A 12,068-nucleotide genomic window follows, 5' to 3' on the forward strand; every position below is an offset into this window, starting at 1 on the left:
GTTGAGCACCTTCCCTTCCCTCCCCTCCCATCGGATTCCTTGTAAATGAAGCTCATTCTCTCCTTGAGGACCAGACCTCACTGATGACTGGGAAGCAAAGAGTACCCAGCAAAGCACTTTTACCACGGACTCCACCTCAGGAGCATCAGGAACTCGTCTTCTAAGTAAAATCCGTGCCCCTTCCGTGCAGACCCGATGTCTGCTGCAATGGATACAGAATCAACGTATTCAGGATACTCCCACTACTCAGGACACTCAAAAAAAGCCCACAGGCAAGGGTAAGGAAATGTTTATTTTTAATTACTTGCTGCTATAGGCTAGGACGTGTCCCGTGGAAAAAAATTGTAAGCCAGGATGAAATCAGTGGGGCCACAGCTCTGGAGGAGAAACACATGGAGAGTCCTCATGAGGAGCCCAGTGAGAAGACTGGAAGCAATAATGCTGCTAATTTAATGATACTCAACCTGTTGGACGCACGCTGAGGTCATGTATGGCCAGAAAGGGGGGGAAGCACCAGCAGAAGTCAAAGATTGCTTAACTCTGCTCTTAAAGTACAAGGGATGAGTTAAGGGTCTCTGGGGAGATGATGTGTCAGACTTCCTAAACTGGTAATTGCCAGTTGTTTTCCCTTCTGATGCCATTTCTTTATTGTGTAATAGTAAGTTTTCCTATCTCTCCCCACTGTCCTCCTGGCTACTCTGTTGCTGGCCATTTGTTTTTTTTAGTAGAATTCCAGTGGTACTTGAGTCTACAAGTCCTTTATCAGCATTGATTGGATTAGAAGTCAGACTTTTCTGAATTTGAATAACAAGTCCTCTCTGTGGTAGTTCAGCAGCCTCAAAAACCATCTTGCTCTAAAACTTCTGATTACTTGGAAACATTAAACTTTTTTTTTTTTTCCTCTGTCATCATTAGTTTTACATGCAAAACTTGTGCCACTTACATTCTTTGCAACTTAGAACTGAGCTGGTCCAAAATAACTTTGCTTTGCAGAAGCAATTATCCTGCGTGCTTGGAAAAAGAATTCTTCCGTGAAACAAAGTCTTTTTTCTCACAGTCCAGTTATGGAGTGAAACATCTCATTTGCCTTTTCTCCTTTCTTCAACACCCCTACCCCCCAGTATGGATTGTTCTTTGAAGCTTAGAATGCCATGTGGAAAGATGCCTTCAAAGTTCCCAAAACAACATACAAAATCCCAGAGCCTCTTACTGTGAACAGGGAAAAAAATCTCATCCCATGAAACCTTTGGGCTTTGGTAATTCCAAGAGAGACGCAATGAAGAGAGCAGAGCTGGAACACTGGATGCTCTTGAGCTTTAAGCCAGTCCCTGAGCACAGCGAGGGTCTCTGGTGCAAAGGCCGCTTTCCTGTCCAGCTGGGAAGGGGGAGGAAGATATTGGTGAGCGTATTGGTGGAGCTTAACTCATCTTGAGACATTCTCAGTTGAGAAGCCACGAGGTCTACAAGGTTACTCTGGAAGTAAGCACTACTCTGACACCTTTGATGTTCTTGCTGCCTTTGTAAAAGGTTAACTGGGGATTATTAACCAGTGAAAATAAACTTCACCAGCTGTCCTACAATTCTAAGGTCCTAGTTGACAAGACTCTACTTTGCAGGAACTAAGGCCACCTTGATCAATTTTAACTGTACGTCTCCCTGTGAGACAGTTTATTGCAGGTGGAGAGCTGTGTAGACCAATTAATCCCAAACGGAGTTATCCGTTGTTGAGAGGATGTGAGCTTCCCTTTCAAGTGCAGCACTGGCAGAAGCTGTTTTAAGAGAAGACGAGGTGGTGGGGATGTACCCCTGTCCCATTTGCTCCCCTCTCCAACCACTGAGAGGGTAGACTGTCCCAGCCACCAGACTGTAGGCTGCTCTGGACAAGGTCCCTTTCTACCTCTTTGAGGCTTGTTTGGTCACAGGCTGGGTCAGTATTGGCCAAGAGATGGGCAAGCATGGCTACAACCTAATGCTTAGGGTGCCTGCTGCAGGTAGAGGTATAGCAGATGCCAGACCTTGCTCTAGAAACTCTGGTAACGTTGTTCTCCTCTTGCTCTGTTTGGAAAAGGAGTCGGGACAGGCACAAATCGCCGCGAAGCAAAGACGGCAGTCGGTCCGAGAAGTCCGTCACTATCCAGACACCTCCTGCAGAGCCGCTGCTTGGGAACGATGCCTCTCGGGCGGAGGAGGGCCAGGTAAGCAGGGAGCAGAAGCAAAGGTGGAGTGTGGTTTCTGCAACAGAGCGCATGACTTACCAGCACATGAGTAGGGAAAAAAGCGTTGCTTGCATGCTGTTAGTGAGGAATCACGACTTATGGGTACCCTTTATTCATGCCGAAAGCCAAGGTCTCAATTGGTTTGTCTTCTTCTGAGAGCATTGTTTTTGACAGCACCAGTGCTGATGTGACTACTCCTGGGGCACTAATCTGCCTCTGTCTCCAGAGCATCGTCTGCCAAGCTCTGTAGAAACATCTGTTTCCATCATCTCGCTGCGCGTTATTCAGGTCAGCCCTTTCACCTGTATGTGTGGGGTGGGATTTGCTCTAGGTAATAGTGTAAAGCGCATGAGGGCCAGGATCCAAGCAGGGAAAGGAGGCAAGAAATGTAAAACTAATGCGAAATAGCTGGGAAGGAAGGTGAACTCTGTGAAAGCTAGTATAACAAGGCCAAGTGCAAGGTCCTGCACATGGGTCGGGGCAATCCCAAGCACAAGAACAGGCTGAGTGGAGAATGGATTGAGAGCAGCCCTGAGGAAAAGGACTTGGGAGTGCTGGTGGATGAGAAGCTCAACATGAGCCGGCAATGTGCGCTGGCAGCCCAGAAAGCCAACCGTGTCCTGGGCTGCATCCAAAGCAGCGTGGCCAGCAGGTCGAGGGAGGGGATTCTGCCCCTCTATTCTGTTCTTGTGAGACCCCACCTGCAGTGCTGCGTTCAGTGCTGGAGTCCCCAACACAAGAAGGACATGGAGCTGTTGAAGCAGGTCCAGAGGAGACCACAAAGATGATCTGAGGGCTGGAGCACCTCTGCTATGAAGAAACTGAGAGAGTTGGGATCGATCAGTCTGGAGAAGAGAACGCTCCAGGGTGATCTTCTAGCAGCCTTCCAGTACTTAAAGGGGGCCTACAGGAAAGCTGGAGAGGGACTTTTTACAAGGGCGTGTAATGATAGGACAAGGGGCAATGGATTTAAACTGAAACAGGGGAGATTTAGATTAGATCTAAGGAAGAAATTCTTTACTCTGAGGGTGGTGAGGCACTGGAACAGATTGTCCAGAGAAGTTGTGGCTGCCCCATCCCTGGAAGTGTTCCAGGCCAGGTTGGATGAGGCTTTGAGCAACCTGATCTAGTGGAAGATGGTCTCTGCCCATAGCAGAGGGGTTGGAACTAGATGATCTTTAAATTCCCTTGCAACCCAAACCATTCTGTGTTTCAGTGCCTTCTGGGCTGGATTTGGGGTGTGTTAATCATTGGCTATGGCACTCCACCTCTGCCCTTTCAAAAAAAAAAATTGATGTCCAGTTTCCACCCAAACTGTGTGTGGTTGTACTTGTAACTATTCATGTAGCTGCAGGTGGGCTCACTTCACGTGCTGCCATTGGGTGTTTTGTAGTCAGATGCTTGTTTTCATGAGTCCCAGCTATTACTTCAAATAGATTTAAAGGTGCTGGTGAATTCTTAAGCTCTTGTTTTCATGGAGACCTCCTCAATGGGAATTAAAGCCAAAGCAAAATAAATCGATGCATGTGCAAGGCTTTTCTCGTGGGGAGCGGGGTGCCCTGGACTGGGTCCAACACCTTGGTACCACTAGAGATTTAGACTTTTATTTTTCGTATAACTGCACGTTCCTTGACTTGTGCCACTTAGGAAGAGCTGTTATAAGACACAGACTAAGACGAGGATTGCCTGTTGTCTTCTGGACTGTGGCCTTAAGTTGCAGTGGTGTTCCTGTCCCTTCTGTCTTCTGCACGATTTCTCAGCTCATCAAATGGAGGAAACTATGCAGAGCTAGTTCATGCATAAACAGATTATAGTTGAAAAGCTTAGATTGCTTTACTGGAGGCACTGGCGAAGAGGGAAATGATAGGATTATGCTGCCTTTCAGGACATACTACAATGCAGATATCTCTTCTGGAGCCTCTGTTTTGGTGAGAAGTGACTCAGAAAGCCCTCATGAATTCAAGATGCTGACTGTTTGTGGTTGGTCTGTCTCAAAACCCTACTGCTCTAGGCATGGGAGGCATTTGTGTCTTGGAGTGCATTAGAAGTTAAATCCCTGGACTTCTTCAAAGTAGTCCTGCTGCCTCTGTCTACTCCTGTCCCAAAGATTCTTGAAGACTTTAACCCCTTTAAAGACGTGAATAAAGGTTTAAAATGATGCCTGTTTTTTAAAAACAAAATGCTTTGGTCAGCATGTGTAGCTGCAGCAGTCTGGGGGAAGGTGTAAATTCTATTAGTGACACAGAAGATATGCTCAGGAGGTTTGGAGGAAGTGCAGAACGTGCTTCTGAACGAGTGTTGCAGCTGCAAAAGTGCCAGGTGCCAGGCAACAAAACGCATGCATTGCCACTGGTTGGTGTGTATTTGTGGGAAGCATCAGGAGTTTTTGTGTGCGTGAGTCACTCCGGCAGCAGCTGTGAGTCAAATCCATACATGTCAGCGTAACTCCTTTGGCTGTGCCAGCAGCAGGAAGGAGCAATTGGAGGCATTGTGGGATGGGAGAACTAGCTTGCAGAAGTCCTCTGATAGAAACTAGGGAAGAAATGAGGCTTTCAGAAAACGTAATGTCATCTGAAGTTTAACTGTAAGGTGACTGTATTTCAGGTAAGCGTCTTCGTGGCTGAGTGGCTCCTGACAATGTCCTACACTCTGATACCAGAGGTGCTTGGTAGTCCAGGATCCTCTAAGTTTGAAGCCCCGTGCCTGGAAAGATCCTCTTTGATCACGTGTGATTTGTTGATTTAACTTAACTTTTATTAGTGTGTGTCAGCTATTGAGGGCAGTGCCACCCTAGTGGTGGATAGAAGAAAACGAAGTGGAAGAACTCGCTGGAAGTGCGATTGCTTCTGTTACGGGTGGAAAAATAATGTGTGAACGTGTTTTTGATTGTGTAACAGCTGGCTTGGAACACTGAAATGAAAGTTTCCCTTCCAGGTGCTTCTGTGGTGCACTTGCACCACAGAATTTGTGGGCTGGAGGAGTGCTAGTCCTTGCCCTGCACGTGGGAACTGATGATTACTGCAGTTTCCAAGAGTTATGTGATATTACTAAGTGCACTGGAAGAGGAACCTCTGGGGTACAGTGAGTGGCGTAGCAAGTCGAACTACCTGCTCTACAGTTACAGGTTTTTAACACGTTTATAGTCACTGGTTTAGACAAGTTGCTGTTGTTTCCAAACCTTTGTTAATTTTCAGAGTTGATTATTCAATATATTGAAGGTGTTGCTTCTGCTGTATTTTTTTTTTTCTGGGGCTTAAGTCTGTGGTAGCAGTCTTTTTCCAGGCAAGAAAAATAGAAAACCTGGAAAGAATAACTGAATTGTTTCAGTATTATTTTTGTTTCTCTCTTCCTCCCTCAGGATGACAACTGGGGCGAGACCACGACAGCAATCACAGGCACCTCTGAGCACAGCATTTCCCAGGAGGACATTGCCCGGATCAGTAAGGATCTGGAGGACAGCGTTGGGTTGGACTGCAAACGTTACCTGGGCTTAACAGTGGCAGCTGTTCTCGGACTCCTTGTCTTCCTTACCCCCATCGCCTTCATTCTGTTACCCCAGATCCTGTGGCGGGATGATCTGGAGCCGTGTGGTACTGTCTGTGAGGGACTGTTCATCTCTGTGGCGTTTAAACTCCTCATCCTTCTGATTGGGACCTGGGCATTGTTCTTCCGGCAGCCTAAGGCAGATATACCAAGGGTGTTTGTGTTTCGGGCCCTTCTGTTGGTCCTCATATTCCTGTTTGTGTTTTCCTACTGGCTCTTCTACGGCGTTCGCATCCTGGACTCGAAGGACACCAACTACCAAGGAATAGTGCAGTATGCGGTGTCGCTGGTGGACGCTCTGCTCTTCATTCACTACTTGGCCATCGTGCTGCTGGAGCTGCGGCAGCTGCAGCCCATGTTCACTGTCAAGGTAGTTCGGTCCACGGACGGCGAGTCGCGCTACTACAGCTTGGGGCACTTGAGGTAGGTACGAGTCCTTCAAGTCCAGTGGTGCAGATAAACGTGTCCGTGCTGTTGTGCGGAGCGTCAGCTGCTTTTGAACGTGTGATATCACTGGTTTCCGAATCCTTCTCCAGAGGAGTCCTAGAATCTCTCCAAAGTTACCAAACCGAACCTCTCTTCCCCTCTGCGAGCGTGGGAGGGGTTGTCTCTGCTTCAGAGGAGCCCCGCGCGTTTCTGTCAATGAGAAACGCTGATGGCACAACTTCAGGCTGATCGTTGGGCTGAGCCTGATGAGATCTGTGTTGAAGATCCTTCTTCCAGTGACTGAGTGCTCTGGTTTCTAAGATCGGCCGTTTTCCATAGTTTTCCGTCAGCTCGAGGGAAATAGCCTTTAGTCCTGCTGAAGCGGTTGCCTTGATGCCACCAAAATCTCCCAGCGGTTCAGGCATTTAGGAATAATATTTTTAATGAGTGCTGGGGCACATGTAGGTGGGGGATTTTTGGCAGTGCTGTGCTGCTCCTGGTTTGGTTCTGCAGCATGATGCTCTCTGCCACAGGTATGGATCAGTTTGATGGGTCAGATGTATCTGGGAGCGTTTGGGAGCTGTGCATTATCTATATGTATGACACATGCATGCCTGCTTCCGCCTTCCTGCTGGGGTTAATGCTTCCCTCAGCAGAGGTACGAGAAAGGACAGCTGTCTCAATCTCCTTAGTTCCCGTGTCCTGTGAAGCTCTCTAGCAATCTCCTAGTTCCTGTACCCTGCGAAGCTAGCAGCTGAGCTCTGAAGATGGTTCCCCAGACTGTGTGCACTTAAACATCTGCTCTGCTTATCCTGTCCAGACCCCTATGGCATGCGTATCTATTGCAGATGGAGAGATTAGTGTCTGCTGGTTTAAGTGGATGTAGGAAGGGTCTCCTGCAGCTATTAGCTTAGCAATGGAATTGCTTTGAAGCAGATTTAGTGGTTGAAGCTCAAGCCTGGGAGTTGACTCCTGGATGTTGTTTCAGGCTTAATGGAGGAACTCAAGGCCTTTTGGCTGAACCAGGTTTGGACTTTGCTATTATTTTCCTTCTCTGTAAAATATGGAGAGCCCCTCTACTGTAACAGAAGTGTCCCAATTGACTTAGTGAAAGATCACCTTCAGGTTTTAAAAAAATGAACTAATCTCTGCTGGTTTTCTTGTGAAACCAAACCTTTTTTCTTTAACTTAAAAATTCCTCTGTGGTACGTGATACATCCAGCTTAGCCTTTTAAGACTAGGGAGATGGAGAGACGACTACCAAAGAGTTCCTCCGTGCCACAGCTTTGTGCCTTGAGGTGTGCCAGGGCAGTTCTCTCTAAGTGAATTCTGCGCAGAAAGTTCAGTACGTGTATGTGTGTACCTGTGTACGCACGTGCAACGTGCAGGTTTGGTTTGAGAGAGTTTGCTGGTTGCTTTGTGGTAGATCCTGGGTTTGTGATGAGAGGAATTAAGATCCTACACCTGCCAAAGTCTGCCTGCCTGGCTTTAACCATGTAAGTAACCTTGTCATTGAGAATCAAGGCCTGAATATTTCATAGCACGTGTGTTAGAAACGGTGTTCTCTCCAACTCTCCCTTTGCAGCAAGGTTTTGAAATGCCTTGGGTGATGAGAGGGCAGCAAAGAGTTGTAAAACCCAGGGTGAAATCTGAGATGTATGAAAAATTAATAACTTCTCATTTGTTGGCAAGCTGATGGCAATTTTGTTTGGCATATTGAATTCAAACCACGCAGCATGTAGATGCTTCAGTGTCTTGTGTTACAGGAGAGTCTTGTCGAGCGTGTCTACTAATGGTAAACTAGTGTGGCTTTTTCCTTAATTTCTGACAGATGAGTGTTTTGAAGCCTGTGTGTCTTTCCATTTTTACTAGTGCAAAGGCAGAACTGTGTAGGTTTGGTCAGTGGCCAAGTGTCTCCCAACTGAGAGTTCATTCTCTCTCTCTCTCTCCCCCTCTCTCTCTCTCTCTCCCCCCAAGCAACAGGGAGAGTTACTTGCATGTAAATGGTAGGAGCTGCTGGTCTTGACACAGAGTTGGATACTGGATACTGTTGGATACTCCACACAGTATCTCCTTCAACTTTTAAAGGCTTAGGATTGTGAGATGTTTATGTAAAACATGAGAAATTCAGGAACTTTTTGCACACCTTTGCAGGATAATTTTGCAAATTCAATAAAGGTCTCGACATACTTGTGACCCTGACTGACGTTTCACCGACGAGGGACCTTCTGCCTTTGGTGGGCTCTCTGGCTGAGGCACAGGGCTGGAATGGGAGATCTGTTGGTGGGAAAATGTGGAGACAGGAAAGGACAGTTTGAAGTAGTCGGAAAGACTGGAGAAAACAGCCTGATGGGGGTGCTGGGAGGTGGTTTTAGCTATGATGGAGCATGCATATGCTACTTGTTGCTGCCTCCATGCATGCTTGCCTCACCCCAGCACTTTTAAGAGGGTCTTAGATAGGTCGTGGGCTGCCACCTGGGTGGAAGGACGTGCTTTAACAGGTATAGCAATCTGCCTCCTGAAATCAATACCTTGCTGCCTCAGTCCAACCTGTTGTCCTCTTCATGCTCCCAAATATCTTAATACTGCCTGGCTGTCCATGGAGTCTGTCTTCCTCAGCAGTCCAATGTGCTCCAGAGAGGGTGGTGGCAAGAAGGCTCTTGAGACATTTTGTCTTGTTCAGTGTTGCTTCTTGGAGTAGCTCTGGATTTTCCACAGGAAAACTGTTGATAGCAACTTTTTTAATCTGAGGTGGAAGCTTTCAGTTCTAGGTCTTTTCTGATGTGGCAGAGGGAGCTTCTATGTAAGTAAGAGGGAAACAGGCTTTCTGGGGGAGAAGGGAAGAAAACAGTAGCTCAGCCACCCTTCTGGAAAACCATGTTTTTGCCATGTAGGGTACAGACAGGATTTTCCACTCTCCCTGGCTCCAAACGTAGGAAAGAAGCTGAAAGTGCTGAGTTAGGTATTCCACTCCACCCCTGAGGGCCCTAGGTCCAGGAGGGTAAGCATATCTGGGAGTAGTTCCCCAAATTCATATTAAAATCAACCTATTAATAGGCTGGCTCGGTCCCACCCCCAGCACTTTGGCTGTAACTTTTCTTCTGGGAGACTTGACTGCCAAGATGAGCGTTCCCTTTGGCATCGATTCAGGAGCTTGGAGGGGGAGGTAAAAATTAAATTGGAGTCCCAATGAACGTGGTGCCAAGTCTCAGCTCACTGACTGCTCTGCTGCTCCTGGTAGTAAGGATTGCCATGCAGGGGGAACGCTTTATGGTAAGTATGGATAAAGAGCAGAGACTAGAGTAGATCCAGGAAAGGTCAAGTCTGGGAAAATGTGAGAGAGGTTGGCTGGAGATGCTGGTGAGACTTTTGAAAGCAACAACAAAGGGAAACAAAGGTGGGGGAGAGTGGCAGTAGATAACCTTTCTATTGAAAGGCTCGTAGTTTTGTGAGCTGAGGCTTGGATTTGCAGCTGAGGCTTTGCTTTGTCCGTACGGATACAGACACTGATGGCACCTGTCACGCACAGTTCAGTTCCTTCTGGATGGATAAGAAACTAGGTAGGAAGGATGTTACTGGAGAAAAACCCTCCTTTTCTGTGTTTAGGTCCCTTCCTCTCCAGTGAATACTTTTTCCCCACCCTAGAGCTTAGCTAGTCTAGACAGCTTGAGAAAATGAACGGCTTCAAACACACATGGTAATTACTGATCTTACACGTAGACTGAATGTTGGGCTCCAGTATAGCCTTAGTTTTCTGAGGTTGGAAGCGTCCGAGAGTGGGTCTTTCTCCTCCCTTTTGCTCATCCCTGCAGTAGGGGTATGAGGAACAGGGCTGTGATAGTTCCTCGTGTGTCAGGCTGTATGAAGTATTGAGAGATTCAGTCTGCTTTTCTGTCCTTCCCGGCATGGCCTTGCCTTTATGAACCAGCTGGCCGGGAAGCTAGTAGGGAGGCCTCCATACGCCTTTGGAATCAGGGTACAGCTTTTGCAGATGGCTGTAAGCTGGTTGATGTTCTCTGTCCATCTCATCACGAGAAGCTTATACTCAGAAGTATCAGCTCGGTATGGAAGAAGTCTGTTAGAGCATTGCCTGTACCTGTGTTACCTGTCTACATCTGGACAGATGTTTGCTGAACTGTGGTTTAAAAACCTAGGAAGGGAGCAGCTGCTTCCTCTAAATAGGTAACTTGTCTTTGAAGAGCCTATACCTTCCCTGCAGGAGCTATCGCTGTCTTATTGAGAAGTCTTGTGGCTTGCAGACGCTCACAAAACAAAGCAGATGTGTTTTGTGGAAGGGGAAAATGTTCTGCCTGTCTCCCAGCTGAACTGGAGGCAGCAGAGTAGCTGTTTCTTAGGTGGTGTGTGAGCCTTTACCTTTAATACAAACTGGAGCTGAAACATGGTGGAAGCCGGTGCCACTTTTGACCCAGCTGCTTTGGGTTGACAGTCTCGTTACCTATTGAAACTGTTGCTTCTAAAACTTACCTCTAGGCTGTCAGTATTTACTGATCTAGCCTGATGAGCACTCTTGTCTGTGTCCCTCGGTGCCACCGGGGCTGTGCTCCCTAGGGAGGGAGCGCACAGAGGGCTAAGGAGTGGGAATAAGGTTCTTCATACTCCAGCCTGCGTTTGTGAACCTCGCACGTCTGATCTTGCAGCAACAAGGTGTTTCTCAAATACGCCTCCCCTTATCAAGGGTGAAATTTTTCTATTGAAGAACACCTGGTCAACGTTTGAACTGTACAGAGCACTCTTGCCTGGCATTCTGTCAACACTTCTCTCAAGGTTATGCTGTCCTAAAATCTCCCTACCTGCCAAAAGGAATATAGAACCCCCATGGCATATAGACACCTTAGTTTCTCTTTCTGGCATGATGAAATGTATCGGCTTAACCATGGCTTTAGGTAGCTGGATCTCTTGCCTGAAGCAAGAGCTGCTGAAATCTTGGTGTTTGCAGGTGAAGGAACTTCATAACGTGTGCCTGATTTGTAATGTGACTGATCCCATACGCTTGTGGGCTATTTCTGTTTCCAGTCAGGTGGTCAGAAGTGGTACTGAGGAGCAAGCCTTGGTGCAATGCTGTACCTGCCCAGGGAAGTCCTGCTGGAGGCACTCTGGGCCATTCCTTCTACCCCGTGCGTGGTTTGCTTGGTCTGCGTTCCCAGGGACTACGGGAATGATGCTGACCCTCCTTTCTCCTTGGGGTTTCTTCAGCCCTCACCATCTTCCATAGAGATAAACATTGCGATTAAAGAGATTGAGCTGATCTGTAGCAAGAGATTGCTTGTTCTGTAGCAAAACACCTTCCTAACTGTCCTGCTGCCTTGATCACAGGAGCTTCCTAGAACAGCATGTGCCACCGAGTCGTGACTTTGCAGAGCAACTCTGTCACCAGAGCCTCCAGCCTGTGTGAAATTAGCCTCGTATCTGAAAGCATTTTTTCTGTCCCGAAATCTGCACGAGGCACCCTGATGAGCATTTGTGTGGCTGTCCCTCTCCCCCACCCATCACCAAACCAGATGAGCCCGGCGCTAAATGTTCTCACCTCCCAAGAAGTTCTGGGATAGCCGGCTAAATGGGTGTTAATTGCGTCTGCAAGTGTGAAGCTCCTGAAGAAGCTGAGCTGTCTGTTCCAAAGCAGCTTCTTTAGCACTAACTGAGAGGTGTCAGACTTGTGACCTCCAAGGCAATGTCTTCCCAGCAGCACTTCAGGTAACTGGGTGTTCACAGCCACCTTTTTGCAACTCATCATCTCTGCAGCTGGCCGCCTCCTCCATGCTCACAGAAAACTCTGTCCGCAGTTGGGTGCATGGGCAGTTGAGCATTGGCACCTTTCAAACACCCCATGCCATGGAGTCAGGGAGGAAGGTCTGACTTGGGGCT

At 47.6% G+C, this 12,068-nt stretch overlaps 1 protein-coding gene across 2 annotated transcripts in view; it reads left to right on the plus strand.

The window, feature by feature from the left end:
- The window catches only part of VANGL1 (VANGL planar cell polarity protein 1), a 32,858-nt gene continuing 20,790 nt past the window's right edge, over positions 1-12,068 (plus strand). The window contains exons 1-3 of one of the 2 annotated variants that reach the window (XM_086616923.1): positions 1-278; positions 2,069-2,195; positions 5,575-6,182. In XM_086616923.1, coding sequence (XP_086473049.1) covers positions 196-278; positions 2,069-2,195; positions 5,575-6,182 — 818 coding nt within the window. In that variant the 5' untranslated portion in view covers positions 1-195. The remainder of the gene's footprint in view (positions 279-2,068; positions 2,196-5,574; positions 6,183-12,068) is intronic. The other variant, XM_086617009.1, reaches the window with a different exon arrangement.

This window comes from Tauraco erythrolophus, chromosome 1, assembly GCF_009769465.1.
Source record: "Tauraco erythrolophus isolate bTauEry1 chromosome 1, bTauEry1.pri, whole genome shotgun sequence".
NCBI lineage: Eukaryota > Metazoa > Chordata > Aves > Musophagiformes > Musophagidae > Tauraco > Tauraco erythrolophus.